General features: G+C 46.0%; 1 protein-coding gene and 1 long non-coding RNA gene across 2 annotated transcripts in view; one reads left to right on the forward strand and one right to left on the reverse strand.

Moving 5' to 3' along the window:
• CSMD3 (CUB and Sushi multiple domains 3) overlaps nt 1-27,404 on the forward strand; it is a 1,529,921-nt gene that overhangs the window by 396,347 nt on the left and 1,106,170 nt on the right. Inside the window, exon 4 of the mRNA XM_063924487.1 lies at nt 10,144-10,338. Within this exon, the coding sequence (XP_063780557.1) occupies nt 10,144-10,338 (195 nt within the window). The remainder of the gene's footprint in view (nt 1-10,143; nt 10,339-27,404) is intronic.
• LOC134928588 (uncharacterized) lies at nt 301-27,270 on the reverse strand. The gene is made up of 4 exons (XR_010177951.1): nt 27,218-27,270; nt 14,726-14,869; nt 10,126-10,326; nt 301-607 (listed from the first exon to the last, which is right to left on the reverse strand). It is a non-coding gene; the product is annotated as an uncharacterized LOC134928588 (long non-coding RNA).

The raw sequence follows: 27,404 nt of genomic DNA on the forward strand, positions 1-27,404 counted from the left end.
CATTTTTTTTTTAAACACATGACAGTTGGGAGCTGGTTGGCTGGAGCACCATTTAATATACACAACGAGTTTTAAAACTCGTTGCATATGCTAAAACCTGTTGATAAATCAACCCCTAAATCTGACAGCAAATTCCAGAGTGTGTTTTGCGTTAAGCATTATACAAAGTTTTGCATTCCTGCCTTATTTGCTACTGTATGTTGACTTATTGAATATGACCATAGAGTGCGGTTGGGCTCACAAGAGCAGATGGAGAAAAAACATCTCAATTTTAAGTTAATGTTTTTTTTTATTGGAGCTCATCAAAAGAGAGTTGATCTCCGGGGCTGCAGCTTCCCAAGGGAGAGTGTTATGTCTTGCGCTACCGCTGTGCTTCCTCACCGCCTGGCTTTTATGCCTTCCATGTTTGCTTGGTCTCGGTCATCAAAGGCGTCCAGTTTTCCCAAGGGGCGCTGTTCACATCCCATGACCAGTTGCATCCTCTATGCTTTCATGATTCTCAATTAATGTTTTTCTTTGAGAATACCGATCAGTCCGTTTCTCTCAGCACATGATGAAGCTGCTGTAGGCAGGTAGCGCGGAACTCCAAAAATGCTTATGCCATTGGCTGAAAATGTAAAAATATGTTTGTGGCGACATCTCATTTAGTTATGTATCAAACTTTCTAAAAAGGACAAACACTGTGAAGGTATTGCCATAGAAATCAATCACCTCATTTACCAAGTACTTTCCAAGGCAATGATTGTTAAAAAGGAATTCATCTTATCTTGAACCATCTTACTCTTCTTTCATTGGTTTTATTAATTCAAAGATGATTACCTTGGATCGTCCAATGTACTGTACGTGACTATGGCATATTGCTGCTGTAATGGAACCATTTCTTAAATATTTGATATTAAATTACTCTAATCCAAAATAAGGAAAAACTTAAATACAGTGTAAAGTCAGTAAGATATCACTCTCAACATGGTGCCACAGTGGTTAGCATCGCTGCCTCGCAGCACTGGGGTCGTGTTTGATTTCTGACCAAGGCGATATCTCTGTGGAGTTATTATGTTCTCTCCATGCTACGATCAATCACACTGACATGCGGGGGGACGCCCAGCACAGGGCTAGCCTGCCCCGCATGTCAGTACCGCCCCCCCCCCCCCGCAGAAGTGCAAAGGCATCGCACAGTGGCGATTCCTTTGCTCTTTAAGAATAGCGTGCTGGCCGGGAGCTACATATTGCTCCCTAGCCCGCAGCAGCTGTGTGTGACATCACGCTGCCGCTGCGGCCCGCCCCCGTTCGCCCCCTCCTGCCCAGCCACCGCCTCTGCCTGTCAATCAGGCAGAGGCGATCGCATTCCTGCTACGGCCTTCGGCCGTCTGGCATGCGCCGGCGCTCTACAGCTCCGGCGCATGCGCAGTAGGGACCCATTCGCTCAGCTGCGACAAAAAGCAGCGAGCGAACGGGTCAGAATGACCCCCTATATCATTGATTTGGGAAAAGGGTGTACTGTATGTTGTTCAGTGGTTCAGTGAGCAGTCAGTAGTACACTGTGTCCTCTATGGCAATACTCCGTATCTCTCCTACCACTTTCTAGCAACATAATCACTGTAAATCCAAATTAAACTAATACCAGTCGTGTCTTGACAACTTGTAAAGATGGTCTTCATCTTGTTTCACTAAAGTCCTAGTAACGAGAATCCAGCATGAAGTTACCTGCTGGAAACCGTCAAAAGAAAATTCTAAAAGTCACTTTTTTAACCCAATTTTTGACAGAAATCCTAAATAGGGCGTGCTTATAATTGGCGTGCTCAGCCAGGTAGCTCATGTGTATCTACTGTATCTTAACTGTTCAATTGTTTTTTTATCATCTTTATGATGTAGAAAGTGTCATTTTGGTGAGCTAATATTACATACATCTAAGTAAATTGGCCAGCACCATGCTTTTCAAATCTTTTCGAGGGCGAATCTACATTTTAGTGGGCGCAGGGATAAACAATACGTTCCTGTCTGTCAATGCCGCAGTCATCACCCAGGAAAATGTTGCCCGTGACGATCTGGATGCTGCATAAGCCCCCCCCCCCCCCTCTTAATCCAACCCTGGTCCCCCCCCTCTCTCTCTCTCTCTCTCTCTCTCTCAGTACTTGTTACGTTTACTGCCTTGATATGTTTGATAGAGCAGAGAGCAGAAGTGCTGCAATATCAATCCTGAACAGCAGAGAGCCCTAGATCAGCAATCACTGACAAAACACAATCTCAGCCAGAATAATGAACAATGGAACATTTCAATTACGGCACAAGGCTGCTGATTATATTTACAAGGCAAGTCACTCAAACGTTTCCACACTTTCAAATCTTTTCTAAAACCAGAATATATTTTGAACGTGGCCAGTGTAAGTGTCTAGAGGGGGAAATTCTGGGATTCGGTGCAGTGCTTGGATGATACATAAAGTATTCCTGTTTACAGATCTCAGACACATTCTGGGTGACACTCAATGGTGCTTTTGTGTGTTACAGTCTGTTCCATACACAGTCATACACATTCAGCATAGCAATAGCGCACAGCGCGTCATTTACATTAATATCAGATGTCTTTGTTATATGTAAGCAGAGTGATTTATTGATATGAAGTTGCAAGAATATAAATGAATATCAACGTCCAAAGCATTTAGTTATGACTGTTTTCTTTTTGTTTAGATAGATAGATAGATAATAGATAACAGATAGATAGATAGATAGATAAATAGATAACAGATAGATGATAAATAGATAGATAGATAGATAGATAGATAGATAGATAGATAGATAGATAGATAGATAGATAGATAACAGTTATATCACAGATAGATAGATAGATAGATAGATAGATAGATAGATAGATAGATAGATAACAGATAGATCACAGATTGATAGATAGATAGACAGACAGACAGACAGACAGATAGATAGATAGATAGATAGATAGATAGATAGATAGATGATAGATAGATGATAGATAGATAGATAGATAGATAGATAGATAGATAATAGATAGATAGATAGATAGATAACAGATAGATAATAGGTAGATAATAGATAGATAGATAGATAGATAGATAGATAGATAGATAGATAGATAGATAGATAGATAGATAGATAGATAGATAGATATAGATCACAGATAGATAGATAGATAGATAGATAAATAGACAGACAGACAGATATGTAGATACTGTAACTATAAATTATTGAAAATTACAAGTATATCAGGCCAGAATGTACATACCCAAACAGCATTCGAACTACAGATGAGCGGGTTCGGGTTCTACTCGGTTTTACTCGGTTCTCTAAACAGCATCTTATTGGCTATCCAAAACATGAGACATCCGTGAGCCAATAAGATGCCGTTTTGAGAACTGAGTGAATCCGAGTAAAACCGAGTAGAACCCGAACCCGCTCATCTCTAATTCAATCTAATAAGATATCCAAAGAACTATATATCCAAGAAGTTAAACAGTATATCGTATTTCCCCAAGGTGAATAGCCTTTGGCATGTTAGGACCAAAGTCCTATCTGTACAGAGTTTGCATGTTCTTCATGTGTTTGCATAATTGGCTTTTGACAAATAAATGAACCCTTGTGTGCAGTGCGGACTCCAGATGTGGGGCTGCAGCACGGTCCAAAATTTAAAAAGTGGAGCCACACCAACTGTCATCCCAAACTGACTCACTGGCAGTTGGTGTGGGTTCCCTATTTGAATTTTGGACTGTGCGCCACTGCTAGTGTGTATATGTGTGTCCATGTGATAGGGGATATAGATTGTAAGCTCCACTGGGTAAGGGGCTGATGTGACTGACTGGACTATTTGTGCTGCGGAATAAGAGTGCTCTGTATAAATAACTTGGAATAAATGAATGTAGTAAGTCAGACCTGTACATTTAATACCAGGTATTTGTACTTGGCAGAGCAGCTCCTTTGCTGAAATCCATTTACCGTCATCCCTGGAGCCAAGCTTTAGTCCTTCCCACAGGAGGTTTGTGCCCTTGCTGAGCTTGCATTACATTAAAGTAGCAGTCTATGTAGCATGTACATAAAGTACGCTCTAGTACTGGAATCAGTAGAGGCCCAGAACGACTTTGGTTGGGTCGGAATCAGGGCCGCCATCATGGGGGGACTGCGGGGACTGGAGTCCCGGGCTCTTACAGAGAGGGGGGCCACTCCTGGCTCCTACCGCTGATACCGAGAGAGCTGCACCAGGCTGCACAACAACAGTGGGCTGATAGCCAGGGAGGATTTCTTAAAACAAGCCTTCCCTGCGCATCAGCTCTCTTTGAATAATTCCTGCGGGTCTGCAATGCTCCACCTATATGTAATGTCACAATGTGTGAAAACACATAGGGGTGGAGCGGTATGGAAGAATCTTTTTGGGGGATGGGGGTGGGGGCCCTGTCTATTTTGTTGGAGCCCTGGTTGGAATCACCAATAAACATAGCCATACTATTGGTTGATGGCAACTATGCATGAAACTAGCGGGAAGAACTTACATGTCAGTCATAAACGCTTCTCATACTTTTCTTTCTTAGGGGTCTATTTACTAAGTTTTGGATGGAGATAAAGTCGCTGGAGATTAAGTACCAGCCAATCAGCTCCTTACTGTCATTTTTCAAACACAGCCTGTGACATGGCAGTTAGGAGCTGATTGGCTGGTACTTAATCACCAGCGACTTTATCTCCATCCAAGGCTTAGTAAATAGACCCCTTAATCATGTAGAAATACATTAATATGATCTTCCTTTTCTTGATGAAAAAGAACACAATGCCTTGGAGATTAATTCCCAGTAACAGGCAGGTTATTATTATATTATTATTATTATTATTATTATTATTATTACAGTATTTCTATTTAAAAGTTGTGTAATTATTCACACTGCGTTTCATTTGCCTATTTTCTTGAGACATGTTTAGCACTATCTGAAACTATAATGCAACCTACTGTAGGTGTATTTTACGCTGAATATTCCCATACTATGTAGCATATCATTCTAAGAATTATTGCATGTAATAGAGGAGTCGTTTCCAGGTAATTTGTTCTGTTTTATTATTATTTATTTATTTTTTAATCAATACAAGGAACTTGTTATTTTACTCCAATTGTATCTGTCTAAAACAGTGGCAGGGCATGCTGGAATGTGTTGTTCAACAGATGCTGGGTGGCCACATGTTGAATAGCTATGGTCTAGACCAAGAGTTCCCAACCATAGTTATATCCATACTTGAGCACAGGTTACTTAATTAGAACTAAATGATTCATCGTGCCCTACAGGCGCTCTTCACACCGTCGTGAGGGGCTACGCCCCCCTTAACCCTTGCACGCTCTTGTGGCGTGCAATAGTTGTATTATATGGAGTATTACCTCCAATCATAATTGTGAGAGTGGTTAAATATTGCACGGACAAAGGGCGTGCGATGGTTAAGGGGTCGTAGCCCCTTGCAACGATGTGAAGAGCGCACACAGGGCCTGATGAATTACCTAGTAGGTGCTGTGGTTGGGGGAGTGGCGGGTGCGGGGGAGACGTGGATGGGGGAGGGGGGCCGCGGGCGGGGTGGTTGTGGGAGTGGTGCGGGTGGGGTACGGGCTGGTGCGGTGGTGGGGGAGGGTGCTGCAGGTGGGGGTCCGGAGCCACCATGGGTGGGGTGGGTGCACAGGTGCAGGGGTGCAGGTGGGGGAGGGGGTCCAGAGCCACCGTGGGTGGTGGAGGGGGTGTGTGCGGGTGCCGCGGATGGAGGCCGGAGGTACTGCGAGTGGGGTATGGGCGGGTAATGCTTCTCCTGCTTTTCCTCCTGGAAGCAGCTAGGCTGCTATCCTTCCTTTGGCAGTGGCTCTCCCGGAGACTTGCACAGCAGCCAATCATACCTGAATGCTTCGGCGCTAAGGGCTGCTGGGAGCTGTAGTTTATTTAGTGTGTATACTTCCCTGTAATGCGGCGTGTTGGGACACCGGCGCTAACAATAGTGACTGGCTGGTGGAACTGACTGACTCGCTGAATCAATGTAAAAGGTGAGAGTGCTGTGCAGTGTCAGTGTCAGCGTCCAGACATTACCCTCCGTGATATCACCCACTCTATCCATTACATTAGCCATCTCGGGGCTTCCAGGCCGGCAGCACAGGTGCTGTGTTGCGGAATCAGGGCCTCTGGGGCTCTGGGCGCGGCTGTGGCGGGGAGACACTTCTGTGACATCACTCGCAGAGGAGGCTCTGGGGCTCAGACAAAATGCAGCATTGGGAGGGCTTTGAAAGCCTTCTGCTGCGCGGCTTTCATACACATCTATGCCGGTGGCCGCAGCAGCTTTTGTTCCACGTGCGCCGCGGCTAGGGAGTGGGGATTGTTGATGCCGGAAGGGGCAGGCGGACTGGCAGCAGGACACAGGGGGTCATTCTGACCTGATCGTAGCTGTGCTAAATTTAGCACAGCTACGATCTCTTACACTGACATGCGGGGGACGCCAAGCACAGGACTAGTCCGCCCCGCATGTCAGGCCCTACCCCCCACCCGCACAAGTACAAAAGCATCGCACAGCTCCTGTGGCTGGCCGGGAGTTACTCGTCGCTGCCCGGGTCGCAGCGGCTGCATGTGATGTCACACAGCCGCTGCAGCCTGCCCACCTCACGGTACGGCCACGCCTGCATTGGCAGGACCGCGGACACAAAACAGTGTCAAACACCGCCGTGCCACCCCCTCCTGCCCAGCGACCGCCTCTGCCTGTCAATCAGACAGAGGTGATCGCTAGGCAATGACAGCCGTTGGCTGTCAGACATGTGCCGGCGCACTGCGGCGCCGATGCATGTGCAGTTCTGACCTGATCGCTGCACTAGGAGGAACTGCAGTGAGCGATCATGTGCGAATGACCACCTTTTTTATGGTCTGTACCGATGTTTGGCTCTCCAAACCTCCATTGAAAGTATAGGGCAAGGGGTGTGGCCACGCCACTGTACCCGTGGCCACGCCCCCTTTTCGAGTTTGTAGCAATTTTTATGTGTAAAGTGTTGAAGTGTATGTTGCTGCAGATGCAGGGGGACTATTTTGGGGTGTGGACCTGAAGCTGCAGCTCCATCAGCCTGCACTCTTAATCCTGCTCTGGGAACACACAGCAGCCAAAGGACAGAGCCTCCCATTGGATGTAACCTGTGCGGGAGGGCGTTTCTCACCCAATCAGCTGTGGACTGGGTGTGATAGACCTGCTGCTAACCCAATGAGAGCTCCTAGCCACGCCCAGCGTTAGCCACACAGTCACTGAGTGACAGATCTGGGCAATTATATGGGAGATTTCAGTTCCAAAAGGGGTGTGGTTTAGCAAACACAGGTGTGGCCTTGCAGGAAACCCCCATTTGGGTCACTATGGGGTGTGTCCTCACGGAAGTGTCCTCCGCTTGCATTACTCTGGGGGCGTGCCCAGCATCCACAGACACTTTGGCTGCACTGCCAGCTCCTCTACACTGGAGCACCGCCTCCTATCGCTGCAGAGGAGCTGGCATTTTGGTGTCACTCCCTGGAAGGGTGACATCCAGATGTGGCTCACACCCCCCTTGTGATGTCTCTGACTGTTAGTTTGCCTTGAGGACTGAGGATGGGAAACGCTGGTCTAGATTATTCTTAATTGTGTGCACAGCTGACTTATTTTATTCGGTACAAATGTCCTAATGATATTAAGCTATTAAACTATTATTATATTCCTGGTGCCTCATAATAATGAGGCCATCAAACTTGCGTGATGACCTCATTGCAGCTGTGGCAAGTGCATCTGCATCACAACTAATGTGTACGGCACATACTCAGTGCATCTGTGACATGCAGATTACGTGTGATGCACATGCGCACACTGAAGGGACATAAGAGGACTGAGAATGGAGGGTGTGAGTATGATGGGACAGGAGGGGGCAGGGAGGAGAGCTGGAGTGGGAGGGGACAGGACAGGAGGGGGCAGGGAGGAGAGCAGGAGTGGGAGGGGATGTGACAGGAGGGGGCAGGGAGGAGAGCAGGAGTGTGAGAGGAAATGGCATGAAGGGACAGGGATGAATGCATGAGTGGGAGTGGAAAGAACAGGAGGGGACAGGGATGAGAGCAGGAGTGTGAGAGGAAATGGCATGAAGGGACAGGGATGAATGCATGAGTGGGAGTGGAAAGAACAGGAGGGGACAGGGATGAGAGCAGGGGTTGGAGGGTACAGGACAGGAGGAGGCAGGAATGAGAGCAGGAGTGTGAGGGGACAGGACTGGAGTGGGCAGGGATAAGAGCAGGAGTGTCATGGGAGGGCAGGGAGGGGAAGGGTTGAGAGCAGGAGTGGAAGGGGACAGGACAGGAGGGTGCAGGAATGAGAGCAGTAGTGTGAGGGGACAGGATAGGAAGGGGCAGGGATGAGAGCAGGAGTAGGAGGGGATGAAAGAGAATGGGGCAGGGATGAGAGCAGGAGTGTGAGGGGACAGGAAGGGAAGGGGCAGGGATGAGAGCAGGACTGGGAGGGGATGTGACAGGAGGGGGTAGGGATGAGAGCAGACTGGGAGGGGATGTGACAGGAGGGGGCAGGGATGAGAGCAGGACTGGGAGGGGATGTGACAGGAGGGGGCAGGGATGAGAGCAGGAGTGTGAGAGGAAAGGGCAGGGATGAGAGCAGGAATAGGAGGGAATGAAAGAGAATGGGGCAGGGATGAGAGCAGGAGTGTGAGAGGAAAGGGCAGGGATGAGAGCAGGAGTGTGAGGGGACAGGGCAGGAAAGGGCAGGGATGAGAGCATGAGTGGGAGGGGATTGGACAGGAGGGGGCAGGGATGAGAGCAGGAGTAAGAGGGGATGAAAGAGAATGGGGCAGGGATGAGAGCAGGAGTGTGAGAGGAAAGGGCAGGGATGAGAGCAGGAGTAGGAGGGGATGAAAGAGAATGGGGCAGGGATGGAGTAGGAGTGTGAGAGGAAAGGGCAGGGATGAGAGCAGGAATAGGAGGGAATGAAAGAGAATGGGGCAGGGATGAGAGCAGGAGTGTGAGAGGAAAGGGCAGGGATGAGAGCAGGAGTAGGAGGGGATGAAAGAGAATGGGGCAGGGATGGAGTAGGAGTGTGAGAGGAAAGGGCAGGGATGAGAGCAGGAATAGGAGGGAATGAAAGAGAATGTGGCAGAGATGAGAGCAGGAGTGTGAGAGGAAAGGGCAGGGATGAGAGCAGGAGTAAGAGGGGATGAAAGAGAATGGGGCAGGGATGAGAACAGGAATGTGAGAGGAAAGGGCAGATATGAGAGCAGGAGTAGGAGTGGATGAAAGAGAATGGGGCAGGGATGAGAGCAGGAGTGTGAGAGGAAAGGTCAGGGATGAGAGCAGGAGTAGGAGTGGATGAAATAGAATGGGGCAGGGATGAGAGCAGGAGTGTGAGAGGAAAGGGCAGGGATGAGAGCAGGAGTGGGAGGGGATGAAAGAGAATGGGGCAGGGATGAGAGCAGGAGTGTGAGAGGAAAGGGCAGGGATGAGAGCAGGAATAGGAGGGAATGAAAGAGAATGGGGCAGAGATGAGAGCAGGAGTGTGAGAGGAAAGGGCAGGGATGAGAGCAGGAATAGGAGGGGATGAAAGAGAATGGGGCAGGGATGAGAGCAGGAGTGTGAGAGGAAAGGGCAGGGATGAGAGCAGGAGTGGGAGGGGATGAAAGAGAATGGGGCAGGGATGAGAGCAGGAGTGTGAGAGGAAAGGGCAGGGATGAGAGCAGGAGTAGGAGGGGATGAAAGAGAATGGGGCAGGAATGGAGCAGGAGTGTGAGAGGAAAGGGCAGGGATGAGAGCAGGAATAGGAGGGAATGAAAGAGAATGGGGCAGGGATGAGAGCAGGAGTGTGAGAGGAAAGGGCATGGATGAGAGCAGGAGTAGGAGTGGATGAAAGAGAATGGGGCAGGGATGAGAGCAGGAGTGTGAAAGGAAATGGCAGGGATGAGAGCAGGAGTGGGAGGGAATTGGACAGGAGAGGCCAGAGCTTCCCTGGGTCCATTTACTAGTATCCATATAAACAATTTCTTTAATTCTAATGCTCATAGTTTTATTTCTTTATATACTGTATTTCTAAACTTCCTAATGCAGGGCAGGAGTTCTGTTTTCTCTGTTTTATTTGAATTACTCATTTATTGACTACCTTAATCTCTTTTCACAGAATTACGGAGCAGCTCCTGTGGAAATCCTGGAATCCCACCCAAGGGTGTCCTGTCTGGCTCCAAGTTTGATGTAGGAGATAAAATACGGTACAGCTGTGTAACAGGATACATTCTGGATGGTCATCCGCAGCTTACATGTATAGCCAATTCAGCAAACACAGCGACGTGGGATTTCCCTGTCCCTATATGTAGAGGTAAGTTTAAGAATGTATTGATAAAATATGCAATGTTATTATTGGCAACTATTTACTAAGGCTTGGAGAGAGATAACATGGAGAAAGATAAAGTACCAGCCAATCAGCTCCTAACTGGCATGTTACAGGCGGTGTTTGAACAATTACAGTTAGGAGCTGATTGGTTGGTAGTTTCTACACTGTATGTCTCTCCAAGAACCCGTAACTGCTATATCAGAACATAGATAATTATATATTTAGCAGGATTCATACAGGTTCATAAGATAGGATTTTTTCACATATTGGCCCTCATTCCGAGTTGTTTGCTCGCTAGCTGCTTTGAGCAGCCGTGCAAACGCTAAGCCGCCGCCCTCTGGGAGTGTATCTTAGCTTAGCAGAAGTGCGAACGAAAGGATCGCAGCGCTGCTACAAAAAAATATTGGGGGTCATTCCGAGTTGTTCGCTCGCAAGCGGATTTTAGCAGATTTGCTCATGCTAAGCCGCCGCCTACTGGGAGTGAATCTTAGCATCTTAAAATAGCGAACGATGTAATCGCAATATTGCGATTACACACCTCGTAGCAGTTTCTGAGTAGCTCCAGACTTACTCGGCATCTGCGATCAGTTCAGTGCTTGTCGTTCCTGGTTTGACGTCACAAACACACCCAGCGATCGCCCAGACACTCCCCCGTTTCTCCAGCCACTCCCGCGTTTTTTCCGGAAACGGTAGCGTTTTTTCCCACACGCCCATAAAACGGCCTGTTTCCGCCCAGTAACACCCATTTCCTGTCAATCACATTACGATCGCCAGAACGATGAAAAGCCGTGAGTAAAATTCCTAACTGCATAGCAAATTTACTTGGCGCAGTCGCAGTGCGGACATTGCGCATGCGCATTAAGCGGAAAATCGCTGCGATGCGAAGATTTTTAACGAGCGAACAACTCGGAATGACCCCCATTGTGCAGTTTCTGAGCAGCTCCAGACCTACTCAGCGCTTGCGATCACTTCAGACTATTTAGTTCCTGTTTTGACGTCACGAACACGCCCTGCGTTCGGCCAGCCACTCCTGCGTTCGGCCAGCCACGCCTGCGTTTGTATCTGACACGCCTGCGTTTTTCCACACACTCCCAGAAAACGGTCAGTTACCTCCCAGAAATGCCCACTTCCTGTCAATCACTCTGCGGCCAGCAGTGCGACTGAAAAGCTTCGCTAGACCTTGTGTGAAACTACTTTGGCTGTTGTGAAAGTACGTAGCACATGCGCATTGCGCCACATACGCATGCGCAGAAGTGCCGCTTTTTTGCCTAAACGCTGCGCTGCGAACGAAAACAGCTAGCAAACAACTCGGAATGACCACCATTGCTCTGTTAATGCTAATATAAACTGTCACTTTATATAAATATATTTTGTGATATAATACTGTACATTCATAACAAGAAGGATTTTTGCTCTCTGTTGTGCTGTACACTGAAACATTTACCCGGGTTTCTCAAAAACACGCGGAAGTCACAAATTCACCATCACAGGATACTGAGCCTAATTCAAACCTGATCGTAGATGCGCAGGCAGGAGCTACTCATCGCTGCCACGAACCGCCCCCCCCCCCCACGTTGCCCAGACCGCGCCCCTTAAACGGCAGCCAAACACCGCCGTCCCGCCCCCTCCCGCCCAGTGACCGCCTCTGCCTGTCAATCAGGCAGAGCCGATCGCAGGGCTGAGACAGCCGTCTGCTGTCTGGCATGCACATTTCAGGCCTGATCGGTTGCTGTGCGAAAATACATAGCAGCGATCAGGTCTGAATTAGGCACAGTGACAGCAGGGGATATTCAATGGAGAAATGCATATTTATTAATTTACATAAAGCATGGATTTTATACAGGAATACTATCAAAAATCATTTTCTTGCGTATATTTTTTTTCATCTTTATATGCAAGCAGAACTGAAAGCCAGGTGTAGGCTGTTGGTTTCTCTATGCAAGCGTGACCTGGCTATCCGGATTGCAAGTGCACAAATCCCCTCATATTAGCCCGGTAAAGAATTTATTTAACCCTTACCATTGCTGGCCAGTATTGCAGGTATTGCACAGCTTCCTCAGCAAGGTATTAATGGTAAATAATGGCAACAGGAGATTTTCTATTGTTGTGGTGAATGGCAATACAAGACCTGTCCTGTCGCCATTTGTTAGTAAATAGAGTCCTTAGCAGGAACATTTTATATTCCCAGTGGGCGCCATCAATAGAATCAATGAAGGTTGTGTACATTGATGGACATTTCTAATTGTGTATAATTGGTGTCAGTACCCTAATGCTTTATTGTATAAACTGTACTAGAAAAATAATGAAAGATTGTGATTGGTTTGCACTGTGATTGGCTACTATGGGCTGCATCATCCTCAATGCAGATACCTATAAAACAGTTTACATAAAAGTGCCCCCATTATATATAAACTTACACAACTGCATAATGAATGACAAACCTGTCATTTTCATCTCAAAAAACATTTCCAGGATCAGACCTTTTCTCACCCAGGAAGCCACTAAAATCATTATTCACTCACTGATTATTTCCAGACTGGATTACTGTAATCTCCTCCTGACTGGCCGCCCTGACAATTACCTCTCTCCACTCCAATCTATCCCCAATGCTGCTGCCCGGCTCATCTTCCTCACCAAACGCACTACGTCCACCTCTCCTCTCTTACTAGACCTTCACTGACTCCCCTTCCCTTTCAGAATCCAAGTCAAGCTTCTCACACTCACTTACAAAGCACACACCATATCCTCTCCCATCTACATCTCTGACCTTATCTCCCTTTACTCTCCCACCCGTCCTCTTCGCTCTACTAATGCACGATGACTCTCCTGCCTACGGATTACTTCCTCCCACTCCTACCTCCAAGATTTTTCACGTGCTGCACCACTTCTCTGGAATTCCCTACCTCTCCCCCTCAGACTCTCCACCTCTCTACAAAACTTCAAACGGGCTCTCAAGACCCACTTCTTCACCAAACCCAGCCAAATCTCATCCTAACCCTCTGTTCCACGCTCTCTATGTACCCCATCTGTGTCTCCCCTGTCGGTCTACCCCTTCCTTTAGAATGTAAGCTCTCACGAGTAGGGCCCTCTTCCCTCATGTGCTTATCCTTTTCTTACTTTAATAATCCTCAACTGCCCAATTCCCGCATTTTTTTGGCCACCTTGGAACTTATCTCTATGTCGTTTACTGGTGTAGTTATGCTTAGTTACCCTGTACTTGTCCTATATTGTCTTCAACTGTAAGTCACTGTTTTCCTGTTTTGATTATGTGCATATGTACTCTGTAATTGGGCGCTGTGGAACCCTTGTGGTGCCATATAAATAAAGGATAGTAATAATAATAATATTTAACCCCGCAAACTCTAAACATCCCCAGGTTTTAAGAAGGAGTGACTGCAGCATATATCTCAAATCAGTGACTGCTCCTATTTACTTAAAGTAGGGGGACTACCGCTACTCCCAGAACGTAGAGAAGAGGAGACCTGCACAATGGATCTGGCAGGTGCCATGACAGGCATATGCACAGATGCCACAGTGCATAAACACCTGGCTTCTATAGACTGCATCGGCTGCAGCCCATAGAAGTCAGATTGAGCTGCATGAAAGGCAGGCAGTTGTTTCCTAGAGGGAACTAGCTCTCTGCTTATCACAGCCCGGTCTGGCAGTCCCGGAGGGAGTAAACATCTTCCAATGGCTGCCCTATGTGTCTGTGACTGACAGGTAGGACTTCCACTAGGAAGTCACTGCAAGTCACAGTAAAGCCAGTACAGTCTCACAGACTAGATTCATTGACACTAAAGGGGTGGCAGATTTTACCTGGAGGGCTGCAGTCCTGCAGCCCATAGATAAAAATTGCCTCTGTCTCCCATACCTGCTTTAGTCCCTCCTATTCTGAAAGCAAAAGCAGGGCATTTCTATGCGGGAGGGGTCTCCTAAACTGTCAAATCAAACGGTGAAGTATTCCAGAACTTGGACATTGTACTGTATACTGTTCACTGTATTGTGTAGTGAAAATTAGAATGCTCACTGTATTGTAAAGAAATCATTATTAATCCCTCTGCTTATTATACTGTTCATTAGAGTATTGTCTGTGTTGTACAGTACACTGCTTCCTGCATTGTGTAGTCCTCATTAGAATGCTCTCTGTATTGTATAGTGACAATTAGAAATTATGCTTCGTGTATAGTATAGAGGTTACAGAAATGTTCTCTGTATTGTATAGCGGCAAATGGAAGGCTCCCTGAATTGTAATTTTTGTTTTTTTAAATAATAGTCTACATTTAATACTGGCTAGCTAGGGTGCCCTTATTTGATTAAGGGACTTGGAAATAATTATTTTAATACTTCATTATCTCTGTAACACACCACCTACTTTACATGTTTGTGGTTTCTCCTATTTTCAGTGCAGCATGTTACAGTCTTCTTCATCGTATTCACCCCCGGTTCTTGTCTCAGAGGCAATAGTGAGTAAATGTAGAACTATCCAGATAAAGGTGGAAAAGAGCCGGAGGGCGCACTAGAAACGTAAATGAGAATGTGGTCAATATTTTACGCAAGAACACAAAATAAAGGACAGCATAATTGTTTTCTTGCTATTTCCTGTTCAATCTATGGTATGGTGGTCTCCATATTCAGTATCATTAGCATGAAAGCCTTAAGGGGGGTACTCACGGAGCGATCACTGCTTAAAATCCAAGCAATATGACCAGATTGCTTTGATTTTAAGCAGCGATCACTCCGTGTGTACCCCTTACAGCGATAGCGATGCGCAGGCCAATCTAGCAGGTCGCTCACTTCACTCGCTGGGTGAAATGAGCAGCCCCCCCATATCCCCCCGCACACTCAGCACACATCGCGCTGTGCTGAGCGGGCGGAGAGATGTGTGCTGAGCGGTTCGCTCAGCACACATCTCTCCCCTGATCTGCCGTGAGTACTGGCCTTTATGCTAGGTACATAGGTACAAACTAGGCCGACGGAGAGAGCTGCCGACAAATCTGACAATCTGTAAGTGCATACACACTTACAGATCGTCGACCCGATATGACGTCACAACTGGGCAGGTATTTACATGTGCCTGCCCAGTTGTGACGTCAGTCACCGGTGGCCTCTGCAGAAAGTGTACGGGCAGTCTGTACACACAGCATGATGTGCCGATATAGTGCCCGTGATGTATCGGCTGTTCAATTGAAAGGTCAATGTATCGGCCAGTGTGTACCCTGCTTAAGGCTCACGTTGTCCTCTCTGTATTTGTTCAAATTAAATTACCGTGTGCAGGTAACCGGAGTGTACAGCATTTTATATATTGTGTGCTTTATGCATAGCAAACATCACCTGGGTTTTGTGCATCTGCACCTAGAAATTCTCCCACCTAAGGCCCTCATTCCGAGTTGTTCGCTCGCTAGCTGCTTTTAGCAGCATTGCACACGCTAGGCCGCCGCCCTCTGGGAGTGTATCTTAGCATAGCAGAAGTGCGAACGAAAGATTAGCAGAACTGCTACTAAATAATTCTTTGCAGTTTCTGAGTAGCTCCAGACCTACTCACAGATTGCGATCAGCTCAGTCTGTTTAGTTCCTGGTTTGACGTCACAAACACGCCCTGCGTTCGGCCAGCCACTCCCCCGTTTCTCCATACACTCCCGCATTTTTCCCTGACACGCCTGCGTTTTTTAGCACACTCCCGGAAAACGCTCAGTTACCACCCAGAAATGCCCCTTTCCTGTCAATCATTCACCGATCAGCAGTGCGACTGAAAAGCGTCGCTCGAACATCAGCAAATCTACTAAGTTTTGTGTTAAATAACTTAGCGCATGCGCTCTGCGTACCATGCGCATGTGCAGTTAGCAACAAATCGCAGCATAGCGAAAATCGGCAACGAGCGAACAACTCGGAATGACCACCTAAGTACATGTCTAAATGTATATATATATTGCGTTGTAGCCATCTGATGCACAAAATCTGCTCAAGCACCCTGACAGACATACTCGTTTTCTGATGTAAATGTATATTTCTGAAATTCTTCTTGTCTGTAAATGGCACCAGTATAACATAAGTAGAACACTTTTGACAGATTGACATTTCAAGGCTATTATAAACCCAGTTCCTTTTACTTTTTCCATGTTATTTCCTATTGCGGCTGTCAGGCTAAAGTCAACAACTTCTGTTGTTTCAACTAAACATTTGTAGCTGTGAAGTCTCTATTTTTGTAGAACAATTTGTTCGTAGCGTATTTAATAAAGCGTCTTTAGAGTAAATGTGGTTCAGACAGAGCTACAAGAAGTTGAGCCCTACATCTTCAGCTGTTATGTTCAGTTGACGCTACAGAAGATTACATACAGTATGTGTATATATATATATATATATATATATATATGTATGTACAGTATATATACACACGGGATCGCACTGGGAGTTACTTTTCACTTTTAGAAGATGAAAATAATGCAAAGTGTTCAGTAACATTTGTGTCAAATTTGCAAGGCGGCCCAATGTTGCAGACGAGGAAACTTTGGGGGTCATTCCGAGTTGATTGTAGCTGTGCTAAATTTAGCACAGCTACGATCTTCTTCCCTTACATGCGAGGGGATGCCAAACACAGGGCAAGTCCGCCCCGCATGTCAGACCGGCCCCCCCTCTCAGAAGTGCAAAGGCATCACACAACGGTGATGCCTTTGCACTTCAAGAGTTGCTCCCGGCCAGCGCAGCTTTAGCGTACTGGCCGGGAGCTACTCATCGCTCCCCGGCCTGCAGCGGCTGCGTGTGATGCCACGCAGCCGCTGCGGCCTGCCCCCTCCTGCGTTGGCTGGACCAATCCAACGAAATGGCGGCCAAACGCCGCCGTTCCGCTCCCTCCCACCCAGCATATGCCTCTGCCTGTCAATTACTACGGCACCAGCGCATTCGCAGTAGGGACCCGTTCGCTCTGCTGTGTTAAAACGCAGCGAGCGAACGGGTCAGAATGACCCCCTTTGACATTGAGGGGAAGATTTTGAGACGCACAAGCTCACAGATCTCAGGTCTTTCAGCATTCTGCACATGTGCCAAGTATATAAACCTGCTGTACAGATGCACTAAGTAGGCTGGGGCTGGTTTCACGTCTTACCATTGCGAGTCTCCCTATCATAGAGCAGTCAGGCCCACCTGGTATAGTCTGGTTCTGGTTGTCGCTTTTGCAAGGGGTCCCCACAATCATTGTTACCCTGCATCAGTTGTTGTAATCGTCATCCAGTCTTTAGGTCGACAACACTTAGGTTGACACTCATAAGGTCGACAACTATTGGTCAACATACATTAATTAGGTCGACATAGTCATTAGGTTGACATGGCAAAGGTCGACACATGCAAAGGTCAGCATGAGTTTTTCACATTTTTGGAACTTTTCATACTTTACTTTCTAAGTGGACTACGATTGGGAATAGTAAACTGTGCCGAGTGCACTAATTGGGGTACCCGGTCACTGTATGAAGAAAACGACACCCAAATTTTTTTTAAAAACTCACGTTGACCTTTTTCCATGTTGACCTTATCCATGTTGACCTAATGACCGCATCGACCTATTTCATGTGTCGACCAGTAGTGTTCGACCTAATGACTGTCGGCCTAGTTACTGTCGACCCAACAATCTGGTGATTGTAAATTAATTTATGGGGGGAGCATAACATTATTTTTTTTCATTTATTGTATTTATTTTATGTGTTGTTGCAGATCTTTGAGAACCACATAGTCTCCAAGAATCATCCAGGAGATACAGCCTCCTCTAAATCGATTATCCCAATGGGGGGGGGGGGGGGTTTATTACTTGCTCATACAGTATGCCTGTATGATAGGTTTTTACAAATTGCATTTGCAAGTACCTCTAACTCTAAACCAGGTCCCCAATGTCTGCAAGAAATGTCACTGTTCTACTCTATAATAACTGTTGCTCTTTTTTTTATTTATTTTGTTTTCTTCCCCAATGGTTCTACAGACTCTACTCCCTTTGAAGAAATATTTCAAAGTCCCAACTTTCTTTGTGAAAGGCTTCACAATCAAAATGAGATGTGATATTTGACCAAGTGTGCGAACTGAAAAAGCCATAAGTGTGTAGAAAAGTGCATCTCCTGAGGCAAAACAGGGAGCAACCTAAAAACAAACTAAAGATAGGAAATTTGCTGATAAAAATGACCTTTAAAATATTGTTCACAAATCCTTTCGGCAACTCAAATTCATAATGTTACAGAACAGCACCAGGATAGCAGGAAAACTAGGCCTCTCTTAGGACCTCACCAGCTACAAAAGAGTATCCTGGCCTTGTGCCTTGGGTAATGGCACCAACCACACACTCCTTGTAATGGCCCTGTCTGAACGGGTTGGGTTTTAAATGCCAGTGGTCAGAATACCGACCACAGCATCCTGATTGTGAGAATCCCAACAGGGGGAAGATAAATATACTTACCATCACCCAATGACCCCCTAAACTCTAACTCTCCATTCCCACAGCCTAAACCTAACCCCCCCTCCCCTTGGTGCCTAAATCCCGCCCCCTTCCCGCAGCCTAACCCTAACCCTCCCTGGGGTACCTAAACCTAACCCCCAACACCCCATGGCCTAAATCTAAGCCCCCCTCCCAGCAGCCTAACCCTAGCCCTCCCCCACAGCCTAAACCTAACCTCCCCACGACCCCTTCCAAACTCCCCCACGGCTTACCTCTCTGGCGGCCCAGCAGAGTCTCGTTCGGGATCCCAGTTGATCGCCGGCATTCCGATCAGTGTCAGGATTCCAGTGTCAGTATTTAGACTGCTACGATCCAACCCATTGGGATCCTGACCGGATCCCATCTCAACGTTTACTCCATTGTTCAGATTAGTGTTCAAATGTCTTTAAACTTAAATTCACAGTGTCTCTTCTCTTCCTCTTTAATTAGGTTAATGGGGCCAATTCAACTTTTTATTCACAGCCGCCACTTCATTGCACCTGATGGACCAATTCAATTGTTCTGCCATTCGGGCGCCCAGCAGCCACGGAGGACACTTTTTTTTTCTCACAGCCTCCTGAGGTGCCAGAAAAAATGTGTGAAAACTCGGCACTTTGGGCGTCCAAACGGGAGTTTGCGATGCCCACCGGCAGCTTCGCGGATCCCAGCAATTGTGCACAAACATCAGTCGCAGATCGCACCAGCTCCATGGCTAGCTATATAATCATGCAAAATGGTTGCAGGAATTGAGATGAAAGTGCCATGTTTTTTGTGCACTTGATCACAGCTATATGCTGAGACATGCCCTGAGAACGGATGTGACATGTCTGCGTTTTTGCCACCACTCACCATTATTAATAAAGAGATGGGTTTCCAGAAAGCATTTAAAGGTTTGAGTCTGTGGGAGACTCTGATCAGGCATGGTACGAAATTGCCAAAGTGGTTAGCAGCATGGCAGAAACCATGGTGGAGGAAGCTAAGGCGAGGTACAGATATACTCATAATAAGGAAAGAGGGGCTGTATTTAAGCAGAGATATGAGATGTATAGTACAATATGTAGAGGTGGTGTTGTCGCTGAGGGCTTTGTATGTACAAGTGAATTAGATTTAAAGTTATGTGCAGACCTCCATGTTTTGATTATGGTTCTAAATCATCTAAATCATCGGAGTGATCGGCTTTTGGCAAAACCACCCTCAAGTGTTTTGCTTTTGATCTTTGTTTTAGTTTTAGATTTGGATTTCTTATAGTATTCCTATAGTATTATTAACAACAATAATCTTCATTTCCAGTCATTTTCATTGTGAAATGGCACTTGAAATCACGATGGTGGGACATACATGCAGTCCAAAACACATATGATTTGGTTTTTGGAACCGAGATATAAACATAGAGGTAAGAGCCAAAGCCAGGAATTAGTGTGACTGAAAGTGAACCGAGCCGGGACTTGGTTCGACTAAGAATCCAAAAGATCGGGTGTGTTTGGTTTTCTGTAGAACTAGAGATGAGCGGGTTCAGTTCCCTGAGAACTGAACCCCCCCCCGAACTTCACACTCCGAGCCCGGATCCGAGTCCGGCTCCTGACTTCCCGCCAGACTCAGAAAACAGAACGAGGCAAAATGTCATCATCCTGCTGTTGGAATCTCACGAGTTTTGGATTCCATATAAACAGCCATGTGTCACCGCCATTTTCACTTCGGATTTGGAGAGTCAGGGAGACAGACCTCTGTCTCTCCTGTGGGTGGTGGCATCGGGTGGGGTTAGTGTGTGCTCTGTAGGAGTGCTGCTGCAGTCACTATGGTGTACCTGTGTTGTGTTAGGGGTGCTGTCCTGGCTGTCACTGGTGTTTCATGTGCTGTTATGGCTAGGTGCTGCAGCTGTACATACATGTTGCTATCACTGTGTTGTACAGGGTGCAGGGGCACTGTCCTCTTCCTGTATGCTGTAAAATATAGTGGTGCTGCTGGCACTGTATGATGTAAAAATTCAGGGGTGCAGTTGTTAAAAATGAAAAGCACACTGCTCCTGTATGCTGTAAAATATAGGGGTGCTGCTGTTCAAATAACATTACACTGGCCCTGTATGTTGTAAAAATGCAGGGCTGCAGTTGTTACAAATTAAAAGCACACTGCTCCTGTATGTTGTAAAATATAGAGGTGCTGCTGTTCAAATAACATTACACTGGCCCTGTATGCTATAAAAATTTAGGGGTGCAGTTGTTAAAATCTAAAAGCACACTGCTCCTGTTTAATGTAAAATATAGGGGTGCTGCTGTTCAAATAACATTACACTGGCCCTGTATGTTGTAAAAATTCAGGGGTGCAATTGTTAAAAATTAAAAGCACACTGCTCCTGTATGCTGTAAAATCTAGGGGTGCTCCTGTTCAAATAACAGTACACAGGCCCTGTATGTTGTAAACATTCAGGGGTACAGTTGTTAAAAATTAAAAGCACACTGCTCCTGTATGCTGTAAAATCTAGGGATGCTGCTGTTCGAATAACATTACACTGGCCCTGTATGCTATAAAAATTCAGGAGTGCAGTTGTCAAAAATTAAAAGCACACTGCTCCTGTATGCTGTAAAATATAGGGCTGCTGCTGTTCACATAACATTACACTGGCCCTGTATGTTGTTAAATTCAGGGGTGCAGTTGTTAAAAAATAAAAGCACACTGCTCCTGTATACTGTAAAATATACAGATGCTGCTGTTCAAAGAACATTACACTGGTTCTGTATGCTATAAAAATTCAGGGTTGTTGTGCTGTTAAAATATCATTAAACTGGTCCTGTATACAGGGGTGCTGTGAAAATAAACTTGAAGGGCCCAAGGACAATTCCATCTTGCACCTATTTTTTTCTTTGCATTATAAGCTCTTTGGGTCTAGTTTTTAAAACGGCCATCCTGTCTGCCACTGCAGTGCCACTCCTAGATGGCCCACTTGTGTCGCTTAGCTTAGTCATCCAGCAATCTCGGTGCACCTCTTTTTTTCTTTGCATTATGTGCTCTTTGTGGCCTCGTTTTTAAAACTGCCATCCTTTCTGCCACTGCAGTGCCACTCCTAGATGGGCCAGGTGTTTTTGCCGCCCACTTGTGTTGCTTAGCTTAGTCATCCAGCGACCTTGGTGCAACCTTTAGGCCTAAACACAATATTGTGAGGTGTGAGGTGTTCAGAATAGACTGGAAATGAGTGGAGATTAATGTTATTGAGGTTAATAATACCGTAGGATCAAAATTACCCCCAAATTCGGTGATTTTAGCTGTTTATATGTTTTTTGCCAAAATCATCCAGATCCAAAACCAAAACCTGAAAGGGTGGTTTTGGCAAAACCAATCCAGATCCAAAACACGAGCGGGGATCCAGATCCAAAACCAAAACACAAAACACGAAGAGTATCCGCCGCACATCTCTATGTAGAACTGAGCCCCTCAAGAAGACTGGTTAGGAATTGGTGTGGCAGATGTTGTGCACGAAAGACGGAAGATCATCTTGAAAGAACGAAGATACTGCATTGAAAATGGTTTGTAATGATGATAGATGGCTCTCAGAATTCCAGACAGGAGAAGGCTTAAGTAGTCAAAGTGGGCAAGGATGACAGAATTGAAAAGAGTTGTGATAACATGAACATGTAAGAAAAGTGTGTATCATGGCATACTTTGAAGGTAGAGATGGCAGGCTGAAACAGTGAGATTGAGCGAGAGAAAGAGACTGAGGGAGAGAGTGTGGTGGTGAGGAATAGTGTAGAATACATTGATAAGGGTGACACCAAGTCACAGTTTGGGAGGATGAGGAATTAGTGGTTTAATTGACGACAAGGGATAATTAAAGGTAGAAGGACTAGCCCAGATGAGAAGTTTTGTTTTGGACTTTTTGGGGTAAATTTACTAAGATGGGAGTTCTATTTAAGATGGGAAGTTACTCATAGCAACCAATCAGATTCCAGGATTTATGCTGTAGAAGGAGCTAGATAAATGAGAAGTAGAATCTGATTCATTGCTATGAGCAACATCCCATCTTAAATATAACTCTCATCTTAGTAAATTTACCCCATTGACTTTCCAGTATAGTTTCCTGAACATTCCTAAGCCATAGAAGACCTTAGAAGACCTTAAAAGTATTAGAATTGTGTGTGCAGTTTTGTAGACACCACTGGTTATAATGTAGGCAATGACCAGTCGAGAACCTTAACCAGGCTTTGTGGTGTATTGGCACAGTAATTGTCCAGCAGTACTTACTTTTACACTGCTTGGGGCTTTCAGGCTGCAGGCAGCTCAACAGCTGGTGACTGTCTTCTCGGTACAAAGGTAGCATTGTAGGCTTCTGGAACAGTGGTATTAGCAGTGTTAAATTGTGGGTCTTAGGAGGGGATGCGGTCAACATCCCGCTGGACGGGATCCTGGCGGTCGAAATACCGACGCCAGAATCCCGACCGCCACAATCCCGACATATTCTCTCTCCGTGGGTGTCCACGACACCCATAGAGGGAGAATATAATCATAGAGGGAGAATATAATAGTGTGCCGAGCGTAGCAAGGCACCGTGCCCGCAACGTGGCGAGCGAAGCGAGCCCGCAAGGGGCTGCGTTCCGCTCGCCACCCCTGTCGGGATTGTGTGGTCGGGATTCCGGCATCGGTATTTCGACCGCCGGGATCCCGTCCAGCGGGATTACGTACTGATCCCCTTAGGAGCTATGAGAAAGACGTCCATTCTCCACCATGCCACTCTTATACAGTGGCAAAATGGTGCCGCACACAAGAGCATAGAGAGCCATGCCAGGCCCTGGTAAGGGGGGACATGGCTTAATAAAGGGGGCATGCCCTTTGATATAAAAATATTTTAATAATAAAATAATTGCCGGGCCGCACAAAGAGGGCACTGTTTTAAGACGGGGGTGACAGGAGGGTCACTGGGAAGGGCACACGCTTCCTACCTTACTTTATCAGGAAGCGGGTCCCTCCTCTCCAGCCAGCGTCATCTTCCCAGTGAAATTTTGAAAGATGACGCTGGTCACTAGAGAGCACAGTGCCATAGCCTTTACTTTCTATGTCCAGAAGATATCACCAGGAAGATGGCCCCACCACTGTCTGGCCAAAGCACAAGCATACTCACAGGGGGGGTGGGTTGAGGGGGGTTTGAGTTTAGCAGGCTGGGCACAGGTAATTGCCTCCCCTACCCCTCTTGGCACCACTGGCTGCACATGCACAGATACAATATCAGTGGCCATCTTGGTTAGGGAATGAAGTTTCACTAGAGGAGCCACTCCACTTCTACCAAAAATATCACCAGGATTCATTCATTTCATGACTACTTCATGTAACTTACTGAATGTCATTGTTAAACAGCTCACTTGGCTTGTGCTGTTAGGCTCGTGACAATCAGAGAAATACGTGCAGCAAATGTTTCATGCATGTATAAAGAACCAAACATTGACAGCGGTGTTTGATCTGCATCTTCCATTCAAGCTCTTCAAATTCAATTTTTTTAATTCAGAGGTTTTTTTTTTATTAGTATTCATTTGTATTTGTAATGCACATGTCCTTGAATACTTTCCATCATATTATTCTACGAATTATTCCATTGCAAAAGTAATGACATTCCTAAGCCGATTTATAGTTCTGTGCATCCAAGTGAAGGCTACAACACTGATTATGTACGTACAGTATTACTGTGGTGAAAAGGTACTGAATTTAATCTTCATGCTTTCAGCCTTTACATCATAAACCTTAACATATGATTTCATTATATTTTGATACTAGCTCTTTTTTTCTTTTTTTTTAAACTGACAGTATTTTTTTAACGTTTGTTTCTCTTTAAACTGGCCACGGATTAATATCCTATTTAGATGATGACCACGTGAACTTGCCAATAAGGATCAACTATGGTCATTTGCTGATTACACTTTATTTAGGTTTTTGTCTGACACTGATAAAATCATTATTAAGTGTTAGGGTTGTGGATAGAGGTGGGGGTGCCAGTTTCATAGGGAGCTTTTTCTCCCAACACGGAATGGGTGGAAGTCCCAATAATAATGATGATGACTGTAGACGGAAAACAATGTCCGGATGGCGTTCCACATGCAGGCGCATGGATATCCTGTATACACTTATGGATTCTCTCATTAGCATAAGGCAAAAAGCTCACCACTGTTTGCTAATGTGTAATTTTTCCCCCTTTCCAATAATTATCACTGCTTATGCGCCATACGGCATAAGGCGCCGGCGTGACTGTGCTGCTTTGAGAGGTGTAACCATGGCCGAATTAAAGGTGGTTGGGGCCCAGGGCAACATAGATTGTGGGGAACGTCACCTATGATTTCTGGCAAAGTTTCGCACCCCCTCCTCCCAACACCGTGCACGCACGCACACACACATACACATACACATACATGATACACACATATACGCACACACACACCTTCACTCACATTTCAGTAGAGAGCTCAGGCTGTCCGGTGGCTTGCAGTCACTGTCTCATGGGATTTCCCTGTCCCGCGAGACTGACTGTGCAGGAGCTCCTCGGCGGCGCTGTTATTGAACAGCTGAGCTGCCGAAGGAAGACTCCAATAAAACCGTTTTGTAGGAGTCTTCCTTCGGCATCTCAGCTGTTCAGTAACAGCTTTTCAGTGAAAACGTAGGATGTGGGAACCCCTAATGTGTGGGGGCCCCGGGACGGCCGCCCCTCTTGCCCCTCCCTTAATCCGGCTCTGGGTATAACGTACCGTATTTTTCGTTCAATTTTATAGTCTTATACAGTACGCATCGCAGACACAGGGAAACACCACTCACGGGGCTCTAGAGACGCAGGGCTGAGTTTTACACATGTACAAAATCACAGACAAAGCTCAACAGAACTTGTCGAGAGAAATGGCCACAACGACTAAATTGTAGCACTTCATATACAAGCGCAGACTTATTTGCACACAGATGTACAAATGCCGCACATCAAATTGATCAGTGCAGGGCTGTCTTAAAAGCATTGCAGGCCCTGAGCAAACACAGTTCACTTGGGCGCCTACCTACCAATTAACAGGAGTACATTAAGGAAAATATCATATTTACCCCACTTGCAGTCCCGCTCCATCTCTCCACATTCTTCCATACAGTGAATGGCTATCAGCACTTTGATTGGTGAATAGCATCAGCCATCCACCAATGCTGACTTCCAATCACTGCCTGGCTGGATACTCTAATTGTGTGTAACTCACAAACAGAGAGGCCAGGCAGCATTTTCTACCTGCCTCCCAAGAAGCACCGAAGGCACCACTCTTGGGGGGGTCAAATGCCCTCCCCCCCTGCTTGAAGACCCTAAGAATTGTGCTCATATATTAAAATGGCCCAGTATCACTGCAAATCTATCAAAGTCATTTTGTTGCTTCCATTTGTTTTCTTTATGAAAATAAGACGCTTAGTTTGCGTGAAAAAGATGGTTGGCACGGTGTATTGGGACACCCGTATTTCACCTGTTCTCCAGGAATCTTCATCGCAAATCCAGTTGGATTTATCGTTCTTGTGAGTTTGATATGCAGTAGTCATTTTATAAATAAAGTATATCCTTCATATTAAAGTCAATACTCCTGTGTTTCTATGTATGCTCCAAGGGACATTCTGTCCATCCTCTCCTGCTTGCGGGCAGCAAGCTCGTAGAGTCATAGCAACAACCTTTGCATCTTATCACATTCAAAAGCAAGAGTGCAGTGGAACCTTTGACTTTGTGGAGCATCAACTTGCTCTGGAAATCCGCAAACATTCCACATACCTATTTGTAATTCATTGTGAAAACTTATCACAGCCTCTTGGTCACATTCATCAGTCACATCCCCAAGTCAATGGCTTTAATGTCAATGAGGGCATTATGTTATCGTACTGCTTGATGAATTATACCAGACAACATGGTGACTGATTGATTGCTTTCTTTGTTGACAAGGGAAAATCAACAAGTCATTTGTCTCAATAATGTCTTCGCAATAAAGTGTATTTGTTCTACAGGAAAAGGGTATGTTATGAGGGTATGCAAATCATGTAATTACATAGGGAAATATATTATGCACATAGCACATACCAAAATGAATGTAAACCCTAAAGTTATATGTAATATTCAAGGAAAAATGTCGACGGGCTATGAATTAATGATGAGTAGGGTGGGTGGGGAATTGTCCTTGTAAGAATCTACAGTTTTTGCAGGTATTGAGTTTCCCTAAAAGTTGCATAGATTTAAAAGAAAGGAACTATAATCCAATATGAGGCTATTCATGAAAAACATATCAACAATCAGTCAGGATGTAGCTGGAACAAAGTAATGCTATTCAGATGATTGAACTCATCTAATGGTCTTCCTCAGGAGCGTATCAATGCACAAGGGGAGTCTATGTGTGCGCCAGCCCCCCCCCCCCACTGAGCAGCGGGCCCCCTGCGTCTTACCTTGTGCTGGCAGTTAGGCCTCTCCTGCTTTGTGGCTCCATCTTCCCAGTGATGACACCACAGAGGAGTAGGGACCTGCTTTTCAGCACAAGGTAAGTATAATCTGTGTACAGTGTTTGCAGTGCAGGACCCCCTTAGGCCCAGGGGCACATGTGCACTGCACACCCGGCACCCGTTATAATTGCCC

Source organism: Pseudophryne corroboree, chromosome 5 (assembly GCF_028390025.1).
Source record: "Pseudophryne corroboree isolate aPseCor3 chromosome 5, aPseCor3.hap2, whole genome shotgun sequence".
Taxonomy (NCBI): Eukaryota; Metazoa; Chordata; class Amphibia; order Anura; family Myobatrachidae; genus Pseudophryne; species Pseudophryne corroboree.